Below are 23573 nucleotides of genomic sequence, written 5' to 3'. Positions count from 1 at the left end.
ATGGCGCTGATCCCGTCGCAGGTCCTCCGGGTCGCCATCCTGCTGTCCTACATGTCCATCCTCTGCCACTACAAAGCGCTGGACATGCCGGCGCACCAGACCTACGGAGGCAGCTGGAAGTTCCTCACCTTCATCGACCTGGTGAGAACCGGATCCAGCAGCACGTGGAGCCGCGCGAGCTGCCGGATCACGGAGAGCTACTTCCGATTGGTACTGATCAGGTTCTAGACATTTGATCACAAATATTCTCTGCAGGTGTGTGTGTGTGAAGGAAAATCCCTCTCTCTCTCTCTCACACACACACACACACATAGGAATCATCCAGCTGGAGAATTGTTGTTGATGGTGATGATGGATTAATGATGATGATGATGATGATGCTGCGGAGGATGATGATGATGATGATGATGCGGAGGATGATGATGATGATGCTGCGGAGGATGATGATGATGATGATGATGCGGAGGATGATGATGATGATGATGATGATGATGATGATGCGGAGGATGATGATGATGATGATGATGCGGAGGATGATGATGATGATGATGATGATGCGGAGGAGGAGGATGATGATGATGATGATGATGATGATGATGCGGAGGATGAAAAAACCAGAAGGAAAATGTTAACATCTGACTATTTGTCCTCTTCGCTGTCTTCATCACACATGATGGAATGTTCTGGTCATTCATCCTGCTGCAGGACCTGGTCTTGTCTGTCTCCATCCATGTTACTGCATTTACTCTCCATGTTTTGCGGCTACTAGTTTGGGCGGGACGGAGAACAGGCGGGAGACTGGAACCCGCCGGGCGGGACGGAGAACAGGCGGGAGACTGGAACCCGCCGGGCGGGACGGAGAACAGGCGGGAGACTGGAACCCGCCGGGCGGGACGGAGAACAGGCGGGGGACTGGAACCCGCCGGGCGGGACGGAGAACAGGCGGGGGACTGGAACCCGCCGGGCGGGACGGAGAACAGGCGGGGGACTGGAACCCGCCGGGCGGGACGGAGAACAGGCGGGAGACTGGAACCCGCCGGGCGGGACGGAGAACAGGCGGGGGACTGGAACCCGCCGGGCGGGACGGAGAACAGGCGGGGGACTGGAACCCGCCGGGCGGGACGGAGAACAGGCGGGGGACTGGAACCCGCCGGGCGGGACGGAGAACAGGCGGGGGACTGGAACCCGCCGGGCGGGACGGAGAACAGGCGGGAGACTGGAACCCGCCGGGCGGGACGGAGAACAGGCGGGAGACTGGAACCCGCCGGGCGGGACGGAGAACAGGCGGGAGACTGGAACCCGCCGGGCGGGACGGAGAACTGGCGGGAGACTGGAACCCGCCGGGCGGGACGGAGAACAGGCGGGGGACTGGAACCCGCCGGGCGGGACGGAGAACAGGCGGGAGACTGGAACCCGCCGGGCGGGACGGAGAACAGGCGGGAGACTGGAACCCGCCGGGTCGTCATCATACCGGCACAACGAAACTTTCTTGCTTAATGTTTTTATTTCTTTTAGTTTCACTGTTATCGGCTTCCACGTTTGGCGGCCTTCTTCAGCACTTTGTTGGCGTTGTGTTCCATTACTTTATAAATAAAGTGTCTCTTCTTCTGTCCAGGTGATCCAGACGGTGTTCTTCGGACTCTGCGTCCTCATCGACGTGTCCAGTCTGCTGACGAAGGGGGGGGGCAGCCGGGAGCAGGAACAGCAGCTGAAGAAGCTGATTGGTCTGAGAGACTGGATGATGGCGGTCCTGGCTTTCCCTGTCGGAGCAGTGAGTTCCTCCCGGCTTCCTGTCAGGATGAAGCCTTCACCATCCTGCTCCTCTTCTCCCTAATCATCCTCCGACAACAGAACTTGGTTCTTTAATGTTCCAGTTTCTTCTGGTTGTTTTTCACTCAAACATCATCCAGAATCCAGTTGTTCAACTTTTTCATAAACTGAAATCTAAACATGTTTTCTCTGATTATCAAAACAAAAAACAGAATTTTATTGATCTTTTTGTCCCAGAAGAAGATGAAGATTATGTTTTATGATAAAACAGACATTTTTATCATCTGATGGGAAATGGAATCTGATTTTTAGCATAGTTAGCATCTCCTCTGTCTGTAATGTCTGGGAAGTGAGGTAACCAGCCGCTCTAAAGTCCTGGACCTTGTTGTTGGATTTCTGCTTTCATGATGTTCCAGATAAACCAGTTACTCTCGCAAATGAACACAAACCAGTTCTGTTCCTATTCCAGTTAAACCAGTGCAAGATCGTCCACATGTTGCTGCATATTTTCCATCAGGACATAAAATGTCAGTTTCACCATGTTGACCTTCTCCTGAGGAAAACAGTTCTGGTTTGGTGAGACACAACATCTTTGTTGATGATCTTATGTTGGTTCACGTTTGTCTCTTTCCAGTTTGTGGTGTTCACCTTCTGGACTCTGTATGTCTACGACAGAGAACTGGTCTACCCAAAACTGCTGGATAACTTCATCCCACAGTGGCTGAACCATGGCATGGTGAGACCCACAACTACCATAAGGTCCTTCTGATGGATGGACGGGTGGATGCATGGATGGACAGACGGGAAGACGGATGGATGGACAGATGAACGGACCGATGGATGGATGGACAGATGAACGGATGGATGGATGGACAGATGAAGGGACGGGTGGATGGACAGATGAACGGATGGATGGATGGACAGATGAACGGATGGATGGATGGACAGATGAAGGGATGGATGGATGGACAGATGAAGGGACGGGTGGATGGACAGATGAATGGATGGATGGATGGACAGATGAACGAATGAAGGGATGGATGGATGGACAGATGAAGGGACGGGTGGATGGACAGATGAACCGATGGATGGATGGACAGATGAACGGATGAAGGGACGGATGGATGGACAGATGAACGGACGGGTGGATGGACAGATGAACGAATGAAGGGATGGATGGATGGACAGATGAACGGATGAAGGGATGGATGGATGGACAGATGAACGGATGGATGGATGGACAGATGAACGAATGAAGGGATGGATGGATGGACAGATGAATGGACGGGTGGATGGACAGATGAACGAATGAAGGGATGGATGGATGGACAGATGAACGGACGGGTGGATGGACAGATGAATGGATGGATGGATGGACAGATGAACGAATGAAGGGATGGATGGATGGACAGATGAACGGACCGATGGATGGATGGACAGATGAACGGATGGATGGATGGACAGATGAACGGATGGATGGATGGACAGATGAACGAATGAAGGGATGGATGGATGGACAGATGAACGGACCGATGGATGGATGGACAGATGAACGGATGGATGGATGGACAGATGAACGAATGAAGGGATGGATGGATGGATGGACAGATGAACAGATGGATGGATGGACAGATGAAGGGACGGGTGGATGGACAGATGAAGGGACGGGTGGATGGACAGATGAACGGATGGATGGATGGACAGATGAACGGATGAACGGACGGGTGGATGGACAGATGAACGGACGGGTGGATGGACAGATGAACGGACGGGTGGATGGACAGATGAACGGATGGATGGATGGACAGATGAACGGATGAAGGGATGGATGGATGGACAGATGAACGGACAGGTGGATGGACAGATGAAGGGACGGGTGGATGGACAGATGAACGGATGGATAGATGGACAGATGAAGGGATGGATGGATGGACAGATGAACGGATGGATGGATGGACAGATGAACGGATGAAGGGATGGACAGATGGACAGATGAACGGACGGGTGGATGGACAGATGAAGGGACGGGTGGATGGACAGATGAAGGGACGGGTGGATGGACAGATGAACGGATGGATGGATGGACAGATGAAGGGACGGGTGGATGGACAGATGAACGAATGAAGGGATGGATGGATGGACAGATGAACGGACGGGTGGATGGACAGATGAACGAATGAAGGGATGGATGGATGGACAGATGAACGGATGAAGGGATGGATGGATGGACAGATGAACGGACGGGTGGATGGACAGATGAACGAATGAAGGGATGGATGGATGGACAGATGAACGAATGAAGGGATGGATGGATGGACAGATGAAGGGATGGATGGATAGACAGATGAAGGGATGGATGGATGGACAGATGAAGGGATGAAGGGATGGACAGATGAACGGATGAAGGGATGGATGGATGGACAGATGAACGGACGGGTGGATGGATGGATGAACGAATGAAGGGATGGATGGATGGACAGATGAACGGACGGGTGGATGGACAGATGAACGAATGAAGGGATGGATGGATGGACAGATGAACGGATGAAGGGATGGATGGATGGACAGATGAACGAATGAAGGGATGGATGGATAGACAGAAGAACGGACGGGTGGATGGACAGATGAACAGATGAAGGGATGGATGGATGGACAGATGAAGGGATGGATGGATGGACAGATGAACGAATGAAGGGATGGATGGATGGACAGATGAACGAATGAAGGGACGGGTGGATGGACAGATGAACGGATGAAGGGATGGACAGATGAACGGATGAAGGGATGGATGGATGGACAGATGAACGGATGGATGGATGGAGGATGGACAGATGAACGGATGGATGGATGGACAGATGAACGGATGGATGGATGGACAGATGAAGGGATGAACGGATGGATGAACGGATGGATGGATGGACAGATGAACGGATGAAGGGATGGATGGATGGACAGATGAAGGGATGGATGGATGGACAGATGAACGGATGGATGGATGGAGGATGGACAGATGAACGGATGAAGGGATGGACAGATGAACGGATGAAGGGATGGATGGATGGACAGATGAACGGATGGATGGATGTAGGATGGACAGATGAACGGATGGATGGATGGATGGACAGATGAACGGATGGAGGATGGACAGATGAACGGATGGATGGATGGATGGACAGATGAAGGGATGGATGGATGGATGGACAGATGAAGGGATGGATGGATGGACAGATGAAGGGATGGATGGATGGACAGATGAACGGATGGATGGATGGACAGATGAAGGGATGGATGGATGGATGGATGGACAGATGAACGGATGGATGGATGGACAGATGAATGGACGGGTGGATGGACAGATGAACGGATGGATGGATGGACAGATGAAGGGATGGATGGATGGACAGATGAACGGATGGATGGATGGACAGATGAACGAATGAAGGGATGGATGGATGGACAGATGAAGGGATGGATGGATGGATGGACAGATGAAGGGATGGATGGATGGATGGACAGATGAAGGGATGGATGGATGGACAGATGAAGGGATGGATGGATGGACAGATGAAGGGATGGATGGATGGACAGATGAACGGATGGATGGATGGACAGATGAAGGGATGGATGGATGGATGGATGGACAGATGAACGGATGGATGGATGGACAGATGAATGGACGGGTGGATGGACAGATGAATGGACGGGTGGATGGACAGATGAACGGATGGATGGATGGACAGATGAAGGGATGGATGGATGGACAGATGAAGGGATGGATGGATGGACAGATGAATGGATGGATGGATGGATGGACAGATGAACGAATGAAGGGATGCATGGATGGACAGATGAACGGACCGATGGATGGATGGACAGATGAACGGATGGATGGATGGACAGATGAACGGATGGATGGATGGACAGATGAACGAATGAAGGGATGGATGGATGGACAGATGAACGGACCGATGGATGGATGGACAGATGAACGGATGGATGGATGGACAGATGAACGAATGAAGGGATGGATGGATGGATGGACAGATGAACGGATGGATGGATGGACAGATGAAGGGACGGGTGGATGGACAGATGAAGGGACGGGTGGATGGACAGATGAACGGATGGATGGATGGACAGATGAACGGATGAACGGACGGGTGGATGGACAGATGAACGGACGGGTGGATGGACAGATGAACGGATGGATAGATGGACAGATGAAGGGATGGATGGATGGACAGATGAACGGATGGATGGATGGACAGATGAACGGATGAAGGGATGGATGGATGGACAGATGAACGGACCGATGGATGGATGGACAGATGAACGGATGGATGGATGGACAGATGAACGAATGAAGGGATGGATGGATGGATGGACAGATGAACGGATGGATGGATGGACAGATGAACGGACGGGTGGATGGACAGATGAACGGACGGGTGGATGGACAGATGAACGGATGGATGGATGGACAGATGAACGGATGAAGGGATGGATGGATGGACAGATGAAGGGATGGATGGATGGACAGATGAACGGACAGGTGGATGGACAGATGAAGGGACGGGTGGATGGACAGATGAAAGGATGGATGGATGGACAGATGAACGGATGAAGGGATGGACAGATGAACGGATGAAGGGATGGACGGATGGACAGATGAACGGACGGGTGGATGGACAGATGAAGGGACGGGTGGATGGACAGATGAACGGATGAAGGGATGGACAGATGAACGGATGGATGGATGGACAGATGAACGGATGAAGGGATGGATGGATGGACAGATGAACGGACGGGTGGATGGACAGATGAACGAATGAAGGGATGGATGGATGGACAGATGAACGAATGAAGGGATGGATGGATGGACAGATGAACGAATGAAGGGATGGATGGATGGACAGATGAACGAATGAAGGGATGGATGGATGGACAGATGAACGAATGAAGGGATGGATGGATGGACAGATGAACGGATGAAGGGATGGATGGATAGACAGATGAAGGGATGGATGGATGGACAGATGAAGGGATGAAGGGATGGACAGATGAACGGATGAAGGGATGGATGGATGGACAGATGAACGGACGGGTGGATGGATGGATGAACGAATGAAGGGATGGATGGATGGACAGATGAACGGACGGGTGGATGGACAGATGAACGAATGAAGGGATGGATGGATGGACAGATGAACGGATGAAGGGATGGATGGATAGACAGTTGAACGGATGAAGGGATGGATGGATAGACAGATGAACGGACGGGTGGATGGACAGATGAACAGATGAAGGGATGGATGGATGGACAGATGAAGGGATGAAGGGATGGATGGATGGACAGATGAACGAATGAAGGGATGGATGGAAGGACAGATGAATGGACGGGTGGATGGAGATGAACGGATGAAGGGATGGACAGATGAACGGATGAAGGGATGGATGGATGGACAGATGAACGGATGGATGGATGGAGGATGGACAGATGAACGGATGGATGGATGGACAGATGAACGGATGGATGGATGGACAGATGAACGGATGGATGGATGGACAGATGAAGGGATGGATGGAAGGACAGATGAACGGACGGGTGGATGGACAGATGAAGGGATGAACGGATGGATGAACGGATGGATGGATGGACAGATGAACGGATGAAGGGATGGATGGATGGACAGATGAAGGGATGGATGGATGGACAGATGAAGGGATGGATGGATGGACAGATGAACGGATGGATGGATGGAGGATGGACAGATGAACGGATGAAGGGATGGACAGATGAACGGATGGATGGATGGAGGATGGACAGATGAACGGATGGATGGATGGATGGACAGATGAACGGATGGATGGATGGAGGATGGACAGATGAACGGATGGATGGATGGAGGATGGATGGATGGACAGATGAAGGGATGGATGGATGGATGGACAGATGAAGGGATGGATGGATGGATGGACAGATGAAGGGATGGATGGATGGATGGACAGATGAAGGGATGGATGGATGGACAGATGAACGGATGGATGGATGGACAGATGAAGGGATGGATGGACAGATGAACGGATGGATGGATGGACAGATGAACGGATGGATGGATGGACAGATGAAGGGATGGATGGATGGATGGATGGACAGATGAACGGATGGATGGATGGACAGACGGATGGATGGACAGATGAACGGATGGATGGATGGACAGATGAAGGGATGGATGGATGGACAGATGAAGGGATGGATGGATGGACAGATGAACGAATGAAGGGATGGATGGATGGACAGATGAAGGGATGGACAGATGAACGGATGGATGGATGGACAGATGAACGGATGGATGGATGGACAGATGAACGGATGGATGGATGGACAGAGGGATGTATGGATGGATGGACAGATGAAGGGATGGATGGATGGACAGATGAAGGGATGGATGGATGGACAGATGAACGGATGGATGGATGGATGGACGGATGGACAGATGAACGGATGGATGGATGGACAGATGAACGGATGGATGGATGGACAGATGAAGGGATGGATGGATGGACAGATGAAGGGATGGATGGATGGACAGATGAACGGATGGATGGATGGATGGATGGACAGATGAAGGGATGGATGGATGGACAGATGAAGGGATGGATGGATGGACAGATGAACGGATGGATGGATGGATGGACGGATGGACAGATGAACGGATGGATGGATGGACAGATGAAGGGATGGATGGATGGACAGATGAAGGGATGGATGGATGGACAGATGAACGGATGGATGGATGGACAGATGAAGGGATGGATGGATGGACAGATGAAGGGATGGATGGATGGACAGATGAAGGGATGGATGGATGGACAGATGAAGGGATGGATGGATGGACAGATGAACGGATGGATGGATGGACAGATGAACGGATGGATGGATGGACAGATGAAGGGATGGATGGATGGACAGATGAAGGGATGGATGGATGGACAGATGAAGGGATGGATGGATGGATGGACAGATGAAGGGATGGATGGATGGACGGACAGATGAAGGGATGGATGGATGGACAGATGAACGGATGGATGGATGGACAGATGAACGGATGGATGGATGGACAGATGAAGGGATGGATGGATGGACAGATGAAGGGATGGATGGATGGACAGATGAAGGGATGGATGGATGGACAGATGAACGGATGGATGGATGGACAGATGAACGGATGGATGGATGGACAGATGAAGGGATGGATGGATGGACAGATGAACGGATGGATGGATGGACAGATGAACGGATGGATGGATGGACAGATGAACGGATGGATGGATGGACAGATGAAGGGATGGATGGATGGACAGATGAACGGATGGATGGATGGACAGATGAACGGATGGATGGATGGACAGAGGGATGTATGGATAGATGAATGAATGAAGGGATGGATGGATGAATTAATGGACGAATGGCTGATGTTCTGTGAACAGCCACTAGATGGCAGCATCAGCAGCCTGATCAAACTAAAACATTTGTTTGTTGCTTCACGATTTTCCTGACAAAGTGTCCTGTTTGCGTCTCCCCAGCACACCACCGTCCTCCCCTTCGTCGTTATCGAGATGCGGACCACGCAGCACAGGTATCCCCGGAGGTGGTGGGGTGTGGCTGCTGTGTGCTGCTTCGGAGTGGGATACATTCTCTGGTAAATCCCTGGAATAACCTGCAGAGTTCCCACTGATTTTCTGACTAACATATTTACTTCTGATTTTAGTTCAGAAGAAAAAGATCAAATGATTTAAACAGGCGGATAAAATCACAGCTGCAACACTGTGTGTGTGTGTGTGTGTGTGTGTGTGTGTGTGTGTGTGTGCGCGCGCGTGCACGTGCGCGCACCCCTAGGACGTGTTGGGTTCACCAGGTAACAGGTGTGTGGGTGTACCCGGTACTGGAACAAATCATGCCGCTCGCCCGGGTTCTTTTCTTCAGTGCCATGACCGCGGTCCTCTGCATCCTCTACATCCTCGGAGACGTCCTGAACACCTACATCTGGGACACGCCACGCACAGGTACGCACGTATGCACAGGTACGCACGTATGCACAGGTACGCACGTATGCACAGGTACGCACGTATGCACAGGTACGCACGTATGCACAGGTACACACAGATACGCACACACTCAGATACACACAGATACGCACACACTCAGGTACACACAGATACGCACACACTCAGGTACACACACACTCAGATACACACAGATACGCACACACTCAGATACACACAGATACGCACACACTCAGATACACACAGATACGCACACACTCAGATACACACAGATACGCACACACTCAGATGCACACAGATACGCACACACTCAGATACACACACACTCAGGTACACACAGATACGCACACACTCAGATACACACAGATACGCACACACTCAGATACACACAGATACGCACACGCTCAGATACACACAGATACGCACACACTCAGATACACACAGATACGCACACGCTCAGATACACACAGATACGCACACACTCAGGTACACACACACTCAGATACACACAGATACGCACACGCTCAGATACACACAGATACGCACACACTCAGGTACACACACACTCAGATACACACAGATACGCACACACTCAGATACACACAGATACGCACACACTCAGATACACACAGATACGCACACACTCAGATACACACAGATACGCACACACTCAGATACACACAGATACGCACACACTCAGATACACACAGATACGCACACACTCAGATACACACAGATACGCACACACTCAGATACACACAGATACGCACACGCTCAGATACACACAGATACGCACACACTCAGATACACACAGATACGCACACGCTCAGATACACACAGATACGCACACACTCAGGTACACACAGATACGCACACACTCAGGTACACACAGATACGCACACACTCAGGTACACACAGATACGCACACACTCAGGTACACACAGATACGCACACACTCAGGTACACACAGATACGCACACACTCAGGTACACACAGATACGCACACACTCAGGTACACACAGATACGCACACACTCAGGTACACACAGATACGCACACACTCAGGTACACACAGATACGCACACACTCAGATACACACAGATACGCACACACTCAGGTACACACAGATACGCACACACTCAGGTACACACAGATACGCACACACTCAGATACACACAGATACACACACACTCAGGTACACACAGATACGCACACACTCAGATACACACAGGTACGCACACACTCAGGTACACACAGATACGCACACGCTCAGGTACACACAGATACGCACACACTCAGATACACACAGATACGCACACACTCAGATACACACAGATACGCACACACTCAGATACACACAGATACGCACACGCTCAGATACACACAGATACGCACACACTCAGGTACACACAGATACGCACACACTCAGGTACACACAGATACGCACACGCTCAGATACACACAGATACGCACACACTCAGGTACACACAGATACGCACACACTCAGATACACACAGATACGCACACACTCAGATACACACAGATACGCACACACTCAGGTACACACAGATACGCACACACTCAGGTACACACAGATACGCACACACTCAGGTACACACAGATACGCACACACTCAGATACACACAGATACGCACACACTCAGGTACACACAGATACGCACACACTCAGGTACACACAGATACGCACACACTCAGATACACACAGATACGCACACACTCAGATACACACAGATACGCACACACTCAGGTACACACAGATACGCACACACTCAGGTACACACAGATACGCACACACTCAGGTACACACAGATACGCACACTCTCAGATACACACAGATACGCACACACTCAGATTTACACAGATACGCACACACTCAGATACACACAGATACGCACACACTCAGATACACACAGATACGCACACACTCAGATACACACAGATACGCACACACTCAGATACACACAGATACGCACACACTCAGGTACACACACGCTCACATACACACAGATACGCACACGCTCAGATACACACAGATACGCACACGCTCAGATACACACAGATACGCACACGCTCAGATACACACAGATACGCACACGCTCAGATACACACAGATACGCACACGCTCAGATACACACAGATACGCACACACTCAGATACACACAGATACGCACACACTCAGATACACACAGATACGCACACACTCAGGTACACACAGATACGCACACACTCAGATACACACAGATACGCACACACTCAGGTACACACAGATACGCACACGCTCAGATACACACAGATACGCACACGCTCAGATACACACAGATACGCACACACTCAGGTACACACAGATACGCACACTCTCAGATACACACAGATACGCACACACTCAGGTACACACAGATACGCACACTCTCAGATACACACAGATACGCACACGCTCAGATACACACAGATACGCACACACTCAGGTACACACAGATACGCACACTCTCAGATACACACAGATACGCACACACTCAGATACACACAGATACGCACACTCTCAGATACACACAGATACGCACACACTCAGGTACACACAGATACGCACACACTCAGATACACACAGATACGCACACGCTCAGATACACACAGATACACACACGCTCAGATACACACAGATACGCACACTCTCAGATACACACAGATACGCACACGCTCAGATACACACAGATACGCACACACTCAGGTACACACAGATACGCACACTCTCAGATACACACAGATACGCACACGCTCAGATACACACAGATACGCACACGCTCAGATACACACAGATACGCACACACTCAGATACACACAGATACGCACACACTCAGATACACACAGATACGCACACTCTCAGGTACACACAGATACGCACACGCTCAGATACACACAGATACGCACACACTCAGATACACACAGATACGCACACACTCAGATACACACAGATACGCACACGCTCAGATACACACAGATACGCACACACTCAGATACACACAGATACGCACACGCTCAGATACACACAGATACGCACACACTCAGATACACACAGATACGCACACACTCAGGTACACACAGATACGCACACTCTCAGGTACACACAGATACGCACACGCTCAGATACACACAGATACGCACACACTCAGATACACACAGATACGCACACACTCAGATACACACAGATACGCACACACTCAGATACACACAGATACGCACACGCTCAGATACACACAGATACGCACACACTCAGATACACACAGATACGCACACACTCAGATACACACAGATACGCACACACTCAGATACACACAGATACGCACACGCTCAGATACACACAGATACGCACACACTCAGATACACACAGATACGCACACACTCAGATACACACAGATACGCACACACTCAGGTACACACAGATACGCACACGCTCAGATACACACAGATACGCACACACTCAGATACACACAGATACGCACACACTCAGATACACACAGATACGCACACGCTCAGATACACACAGATACGCACACACTCAGATACACACAGATACGCACACACTCAGGTACACACAGATACGCACACACTCAGATACACACAGATACGCACACACTCAGATACACACAGATACGCACACGCTCAGATACACACAGATACGCACACACTCAGGTACACACAGATACGCACACACTCAGGTACACACACTCAGGTACACACAGATACGCACACACTCAGATACACACAGATACGCACACACTCAGATACACACAGATACGCACACGCTCAGATACACACAGATACGCACACACTCAGGTACACACAGATACGCACACACTCAGGTACACACAGATACGCACACACTCAGGTACACACAGATACGCACACGCTCAGATACACACAGATACGCACACACTCAGATACACACAGATACGCACACACTCAGATACACACAGATACGCACACACTCAGGTACACACAGATACGCACACTCTCAGATACACACAGATACGCACACACTCAGGTACACACAGATACGCACACACTCAGATACACACAGATACGCACACACTCAGGTACACACAGATACGCACACACTCAGATACACACAGATACGCACACACTCAGGTGCACACACACTCAGGTACACACAGATACACACACACTCAGGTACACACAGATACGCACACACTCAGATACACACAGATACGCACACGCTCAGATACACACAGATACGCACACGCTCAGATACACACAGATACGCACACACTCAGGTACACACAGATACGCACACACTCAGATACACACAGATACGCACACACTCAGATACACACAGATACGCACACACTCAGATACACACAGATACGCACACACTCAGATACACACAGATACGCACACACTCAGATACACACAGATACGCACACACTCAGGTACACACAGATACGCACACACTCAGATACACACAGATACGCACACGCTCAGATACACACAGATACGCACACACTCAGATACACACAGATACGCACACACTCAGGTACACACAGATACGCACACACTCAGATACACACAGATACGCACACACTCAGGTGCACACACACTCAGGTACACACAGATACACACACACTCAGGTACACACAGATACGCACACACTCAGATACACACACGCTCAGATACACACAGATACGCACACACTCAGATACACACAGATACGCACACACTCAGGTACACACAGATACGCACACACTCAGATACACACAGATACGCACACACTCAGATACACACAGATACGCACACGCTCAGATACACACAGATACGCACACACTCAGGTACACACAGATACGCACACACTCAGATACACACAGATACGCACACACTCAGGTACACACACACTCAGATACACACAGATACGCACACACTCAGGTACACACAGATACGCACACACTCAGGTACACACAGATACGCACACACTCAGGTACACACAGATACGCACACGCTCAGATACACACAGATACGCACACACTCAGGTACACACAGATACGCACACACTCAGATACACACAGATACGCACACACTCAGGTACACACACACTCAGATACACACAGATACGCACACACTCAGGTACACACAGATACGCACACACTCAGGTACACACAGATACGCACACACTCAGATACACACAGATACGCACACACTCAGGTACACACAGATACGCACACACTCAGATACACACAGATACGCACACACTCAGGTACACACAGATACGCACACACTCAGATACACACAGATACGCACACACTCAGGTACACACAGATACGCACACACTCAGATACACACAGATACGCACACGCTCAGGTACACACAGATACGCACACACTCAGATACACACAGATACGCACACACTCAGATACACACAGATACGCACACACTCAGATACACACAGATACGCACACACTCAGATACACACAGATACGCACACACTCAGATACACACAGATACGCACACGCTCAGATACACACAGATACGCACACGCTCAGGTACACACAGATACGCACACACTCAGGTACACACAGATACGCACACGCTCAGATACACACAGATACGCACACGCTCAGGTACACACAGATACGCACACACTCAGATACACACAGATACGCACACACTCAGGTACACACAGATACGCACACACTCAGGTACACACAGATACGCACACACTCAGGTACACACAGATACGCACACACTCAGGTACACACAGATACGCACACACTCAGGTACACACAGATACGCACACACTCAGGTACACACAGATACGCACACACTCAGGTACACACAGATACGCACACACTCAGGTACACACAGATACGCACACACTCAGGTACACACAGATACGCACACACTCAGGTACACACAGATACGCACACACTCAGGTACACACAGATACGCACACACTCAGGTACACACAGATACGCACACACTCAGGTACACACAGATACGCACACACTCAGGTACACACAGATACGCACACACTCAGGTACACACAGATACGCACACACTCAGGTACACACAGATACGCACACACTCAGATACACACAGATACGCACACACTCAGGTACACACAGATACGCACACACTCAGGTACACACAGATACGCACACACTCAGGTACACACAGATACGCACACACTCAGGTACACACAGATACACACACACTCAGGTACACACACACTCAGGTACACACAGATACGCACACACACAGGTACGCACACACTCAGATACACACAGATACACACACACTCAGATACACACAGATACGCACACACTCAGGTACACACAGATACGCACACACTCAGATACACACAGATACGCACACACTCAGGTACACACACACTCAGATACACACAGATACGCACACACTCAGGTACACACAGATACGCACACACTCAGGTACACACAGATACGCACACGCTCAGATACACACAGATACGCACACACTCAGGTACACACAGATACGCACACACTCAGATACACACAGATACGCACACACTCAGGTACACACAGATACGCACACACTCAGATACACACAGATACGCACACACTCAGGTACACACAGATACGCACACACTCAGATACAAACAGATACGCACACGCTCAGGTACACACAGATACGCACACACTCAGATACACACAGATACGCACACACTCAGGTACACACAGATACGCACACACTCAGATACACACAGATACGCACACACTCAGATACACACAGATACGCACACACTCAGATACACACAGATACGCACACACTCAGATACACACAGATACGCACACGCTCAGGTACACACAGATACGCACACACTCAGGTACACACAGATACGCACACACTCAGATACACACAGATACGCACACGCTCAGGTACACACAGATACGCACACACTCAGGTACACACAGATACGCACACACTCAGGTACACACAGATACGCACACACTCAGGTACACACAGATACGCACACACTCAGGTACACACAGATACGCACACACTCAGGTACACACAGATACGCACACACTCAGGTACACACACACTCAGGTACACACAGATACGCACACGCTCAGGTACACACAGGTACGCACACACTCAGATACACACAGATACGCACACGCTCAGGTACACACAGATACGCACACACTCAGGTACACACAGATACGCACACGCTCAGATACACACAGATACGCACACACTCAGGTACACACAGATACGCACACGCTCAGATACACACAGATACGCACACACTCAGGTACACACAGATACGCACACACTCAGATACACACAGATACGCACACACTCAGGTACACACAGATACGCACACACTCAGGTACACACACACTCAGATACACACAGATACACACACACTCAGATACACACAGATACGCAGACGCTCAGATACACTCAGGTACACACACACTCAGATACACACAGATACACACACACTCAGATACACACAGATACGCACACACTCAGGTACACACACACTCAGATACACACAGATACACACACACTCAGATACACACAGATACGCAGACGCTCAGATACACTCAGGTACACACACACTCAGATACACACAGATACACACACACTCAGATACACTCAGGTACACACACACTCAGATACACACAGATACACACACACTCAGATACACACAGATACGCAGACGCTCAGATACACACAGATACGCACACACTCAGGTACACACAGATACGCACACACTCAGATACACACAGATACGCACACACTCAGGTACACACAGATACGCACACACTCAGGTACACACAGGTACGCACACACTCAGGTACACACAGATACGCACACACTCAGGTACACACAGATACGCACACACTCAGGTACACACAGATACGCACACACTCAGGTACACACAGATACGCACACACTCAGGTACACACAGATACGCACACGCTCAGGTACACACAGATACGCACACACTCAGATACACACAGATACGCACACACTCAGGTACACACAGATACGCACACACTCAGGTACACACAGATACGCACACACTCAGGTACACACAGATACGCACACACTCAGGTACACACAGATACGCACACACTCAGGTACACACAGATACGCACACACTCAGGTACACACAGATACGCACACACTCAGGTACACACAGATACGCACACACTCAGGTACACACAGATACGCACACGCTCAGGTACACACAGATACGCACACACTCAGATACACACAGATACGCACACACTCAGGTACACACAGATACGCACACACTCAGGTACACACAGATACGCACACACTCAGGTACACACAGATACGCACACACTCAGATACACACAGATACGCACACACTCAGGTACACACAGATACGCACACACTCAGATACACACAGATACGCACACACTCAGGTACACACAGATACGCACACACTCAGATACACACAGATACGCACACACTCAGGTACACACAGATACGCACACACTCAGGTACACACAGATACGCACACACTCAGATACACACAGATACGCACACACTCAGATACACACAGATACGCACACACTCAGGTACACACAGATACGCACACACTCAGGTACACACAGATACGCACACACTCAGGTACACACAGATACGCACACACTCAGATACACACAGATACGCACACACTCAGGTACACACAGATACGCACACACTCAGGTACACACAGATACGCACACACTCAGGTACACACAGATACGCACACACTCAGGTACACACAGATACGCACACACTCAGATACACACAGATACGCACACACTCAGATACACACAGATACGCACACACTCAGATACACACAGATACGCACACACTCAGATACACACAGATACGCACACGCTCAGGTACACACAGATACCCACACGCTCAGATACACACAGATACGCACACACTCAGATACACACAGATACGCACACACTCAGGTACACACAGATACGCACACACTCAGATACACACAGATACGCACACACTCAGATACACACAGATACGCACACACTCAGATACACACAGATACGCACACACTCAGATACACACAGATACGCACACACTCAGATACACACAGATACGCACACACTCAGATACACACAGATACGCACACACTCAGATACACACAGATACGCACACGCTCAGATACACACAGATACGCACACACTCAGATACACACAGATACGCACACGCTCAGGTACACACAGATACCCACACACTCAGATACACACAGATACGCACACACTCAGGTACACACAGATACGCACACACTCAGATACACACAGATACGCACACACTCAGATACACACAGATACGCACACGCTCAGGTACACACAGATACGCACACGCTCAGATACACACAGATACGCACACACTCAGGTACACACAGATACGCACACACTCAGATACACACAGATACGCACACGCTCAGATACACACAGATACGCACACACTCAGATACACACAGATACGCACACACTCAGATACACACAGATACCCACACACTCAGATACACACAGATACGCACACACTCAGGTACACACACACTCAGATACACACAGATACCCACACACTCAGATACACACAGATACGCACACACTCAGGTACACACACACTCAGATACACACAGATACGCACACACTCAGATACACACAGATACGCACACACTCAGATACACACAGATACGCACACACTCAGATACACACAGATACCCACACACTCAGGTACACACAGATACCCACACACTCAGATACACACAGATACGCACACACTCAGGTACACACACACTCAGATACACACAGATACGCACACACTCAGGTACACACAGATACGCACACACTCAGGTACACACACACTCAGATACACACAGATACGCACACACTCAGATACACACAGATACACACACACTCAGATACACACAGATACGCACACACTCAGGTACACACACGCTCAGGTACACACAGATACGCACACACTCAGGTACACACAGATACGCACACACTCAGATACACACAGATACGCACACGCTCAGATACACACAGATACCCACACACTCAGATACACACAGATACGCACACGCTCAGGTACACACAGATACGCACACACTCAGGTACACACAGATACGCACACGCTCAGATACACACAGATACGCACACGCTCAGGTACACACAGATACGCACACGCTCAGATACACACAGATACGCACACGCTCAGGTACACACAGATACGCACACACTCAGATACACACAGATACGCACACGCTCAGGTACACACAGATACGCACACGCTCAGATACACACAGATACGCACACGCTCAGATACACACAGATACCCACACACTCAGATACACACAGATACGCACACGCTCAGGTACACACAGATACGCACACACTCAGGTACACACAGATACGCACACACTCAGATACACACAGATACCCACACACTCAGATACACACAGATACGCACACGCTCAGGTACACACAGATACCCACACACTCAGATACACACAGATACGCACACACTCAGATACACACAGATACGCACACGCTCAGGTACACACAGATACGCACACGCTCAGATACACACAGATACCCACACACTCAGATACACACAGATACGCACACGCTCAGATACACACAGATACGCACACACTCACATACACACAGATACCCACACACTCAGATACACACAGATACGCACACACTCAGATACACACAGATACGCACACGCTCAGATACACACAGATACGCACACGCTCAGATACACACAGATACGCACACACTCAGATACACACAGATACCCACACACTCAGATACACACAGATACGCACACGCTCAGGTACACACAGATACGCACACACTCAGGTACACACAGATACGCACACGCTCAGGTACACACAGATACGCACACGCTCAGGTACACACAGATACGCACACGCTCAGATACACACAGATACGCACACGCTCAGATACACACAGATACGCACACACTCACATACACACAGATACCCACACACTCAGATACACACAGATACGCACACACTCAGATACACACAGATACGCACACGCTCAGGTACACACAGATACGCACACGCTCAGATACACACAGATACGCACACGCTCAGATACACACAGATACGCACACACTCAGATACACACAGATACCCACACACTCAGATACACACAGATACGCACACACTCAGGTACACACAGATACGCACACACTCAGATACACACAGATACGCACACACTCAGATACACACAGATACGCACACACTCAGATACACACAGATACGCACACACTCAGGTACACACAGATACGCACACACTCAGGTACACACAGATACGCACACACTCAGATACACACAGATACGCACACACTCAGGTACACACAGATACGCACACTCTCAGGTACACACAGATACGCACACTCTCAGGTACACACAGATACGCACACACTCAGGTACACACAGATACGCACACTCTCAGGTACACACAGATACGCACACACTCAGGTACACACAGATACGCACACTCTCAGGTACACACAGATACGCACACACTCAGGTACACACACACTCAGATACACACAGATACGCACACACTCAGGTACACACACACTCAGGTACACACACACTCAGGTACACACAGATACGCACACACTCAGGTACACACAGATACGCACACACTCAGGTACACACACACTCAGGTACACACAGATACGCACACACTCAGGTACACACAGATACGCACACACTCAGGTACACACAGATACGCACACACTCAGGTACACACACACTCAGATACACACAGATACGCACACACTCAGATACACACAGATACGCACACACTCAGGTACACACAGATACACACACACTCAGGTACACACAGATACGCACACACTCAGGTACACACAGATACGCACACACTCAGGTACACACAGATACGCACACACTCAGGTACACACAGATACGCACACACTCAGATACACACAGATACGCACACACTCAGGTACACACAGATACGCACACACTCAGATACACACAGATACGCACACACTCAGGTACACACACACTCAGATACACACAGATACGCACACACTCAGGTACACACAGATACGCACACACTCAGGTACACACACACTCAGATACACACAGATACACACACACTCAGATACACACAGATACGCACACACTCAGGTACACACACGCTCAGGTACACACAGATACGCACACACTCAGATACACACAGATACGCACACACTCAGATACACACAGATACGCACACACTCAGGTACACACAGATACGCACACACTCAGGTACACACACACTCAGATACACACAGATACGCACACACTCAGATACACACAGATACGCACACACTCAGATACACACAGATACGCACACACTCAGGTACACACAGATACGCACACACTCAGGTACACACACACTCAGATACACACAGATACGCACACACTCAGGTACACACACGCTCAGGTACACACAGATACGCACACACTCAGGTACACACAGATACGCACCAGGCACACTCAGGTACACACACACTCAGATACACACAGATACGCACACACTCAGGTACACACAGATACGCACACACTCAGGTACAACACACACTCAGGTACACACAGATACGCACACACTCAGGTACACACACACTCAGATACACACAGATACACACACACTCAGGTACACACAGATACGCACACACTCAGGTACACACAGATACGCACACACTCAGGTACACAGCACACTCAGATACACACAGATACGCACACACTCAGATACACACAGATACGCACACACTCAGGTACACACACGCTCAGTACACCAGGTACACACACCTCAGGTACACACAGATACGCACACACTCAGATACACACAGATACGCACACACTCAGGTACACACACCTCAGGTACACACAGATACGCACACACTCAGATACACACAGATACGCACACACTCAGGTACACACAGATACGCACACACTCAGGTACACACAGATACGCACACACTCAGATACACACAGATACGCACACACTCAGGTACACACAGATACGCACACACTCAGATACACACAGATACGCACACACTCAGATACACACAGATACGCACACACTCAGGTACACACAGATACGCACACACTCAGATACACACAGATACGCACACACTCAGGTACACACAGATACGCACACACTCAGGTACACACAGATACGCACACACTCAGTTACACACAGATACGCACACACTCAGATACACACAGATACGCACACGCTCAGATACACACAGATACGCACACACTCAGGTACACACAGATACGCAACACACGTGCAGGTACACACAGATACGCACACACTCAGATACACACAGATACGCACACACTCAGATACACACAGATACGCACACACTCAGATACACACAGATACGCACACACTCAGGATACACACAGATACGCACACACTCAGATACACACAGATACGCACACACTCAGGTACACACAGATACGCACACACTCAGGTACACACAGATACGCACACACTCAGATACACACAGATACGCACACACTCAGATACACACAGATACGCACACGCTCAGATACACACAGATACGCACACACTCAGATACACACAGATACCCA

At 49.8% G+C, this 23573-nt stretch overlaps 1 protein-coding gene across 1 annotated transcript in view; it reads left to right on the top strand.

Annotated features, from left to right (window-relative positions):
* aig1 (androgen-induced 1 (H. sapiens)) overlaps nt 1-23573 on the top strand; it is a gene marked incomplete at its 5' end in the record, with an annotated part of 61769 nt that continues 38196 nt past the window's right edge. Inside the window, 5 exons of the mRNA XM_079255209.1 lie at nt 1-141; nt 1616-1771; nt 2405-2506; nt 9358-9473; nt 9671-9837. Coding sequence (XP_079111335.1) covers nt 1-141; nt 1616-1771; nt 2405-2506; nt 9358-9473; nt 9671-9837 — 682 coding nt within the window. The remainder of the gene's footprint in view (nt 142-1615; nt 1772-2404; nt 2507-9357; nt 9474-9670; nt 9838-23573) is intronic.

This window comes from Telmatherina bonti, assembly GCF_933228915.1.
Source record: "Telmatherina bonti genome assembly, chromosome: 16".
Taxonomy (NCBI): Eukaryota; Metazoa; Chordata; class Actinopteri; order Atheriniformes; family Telmatherinidae; genus Telmatherina; species Telmatherina bonti.
Note: the sequence above shows the minus strand (reverse complement) of the source record. Positions and strands in the feature narration are given on the sequence as shown.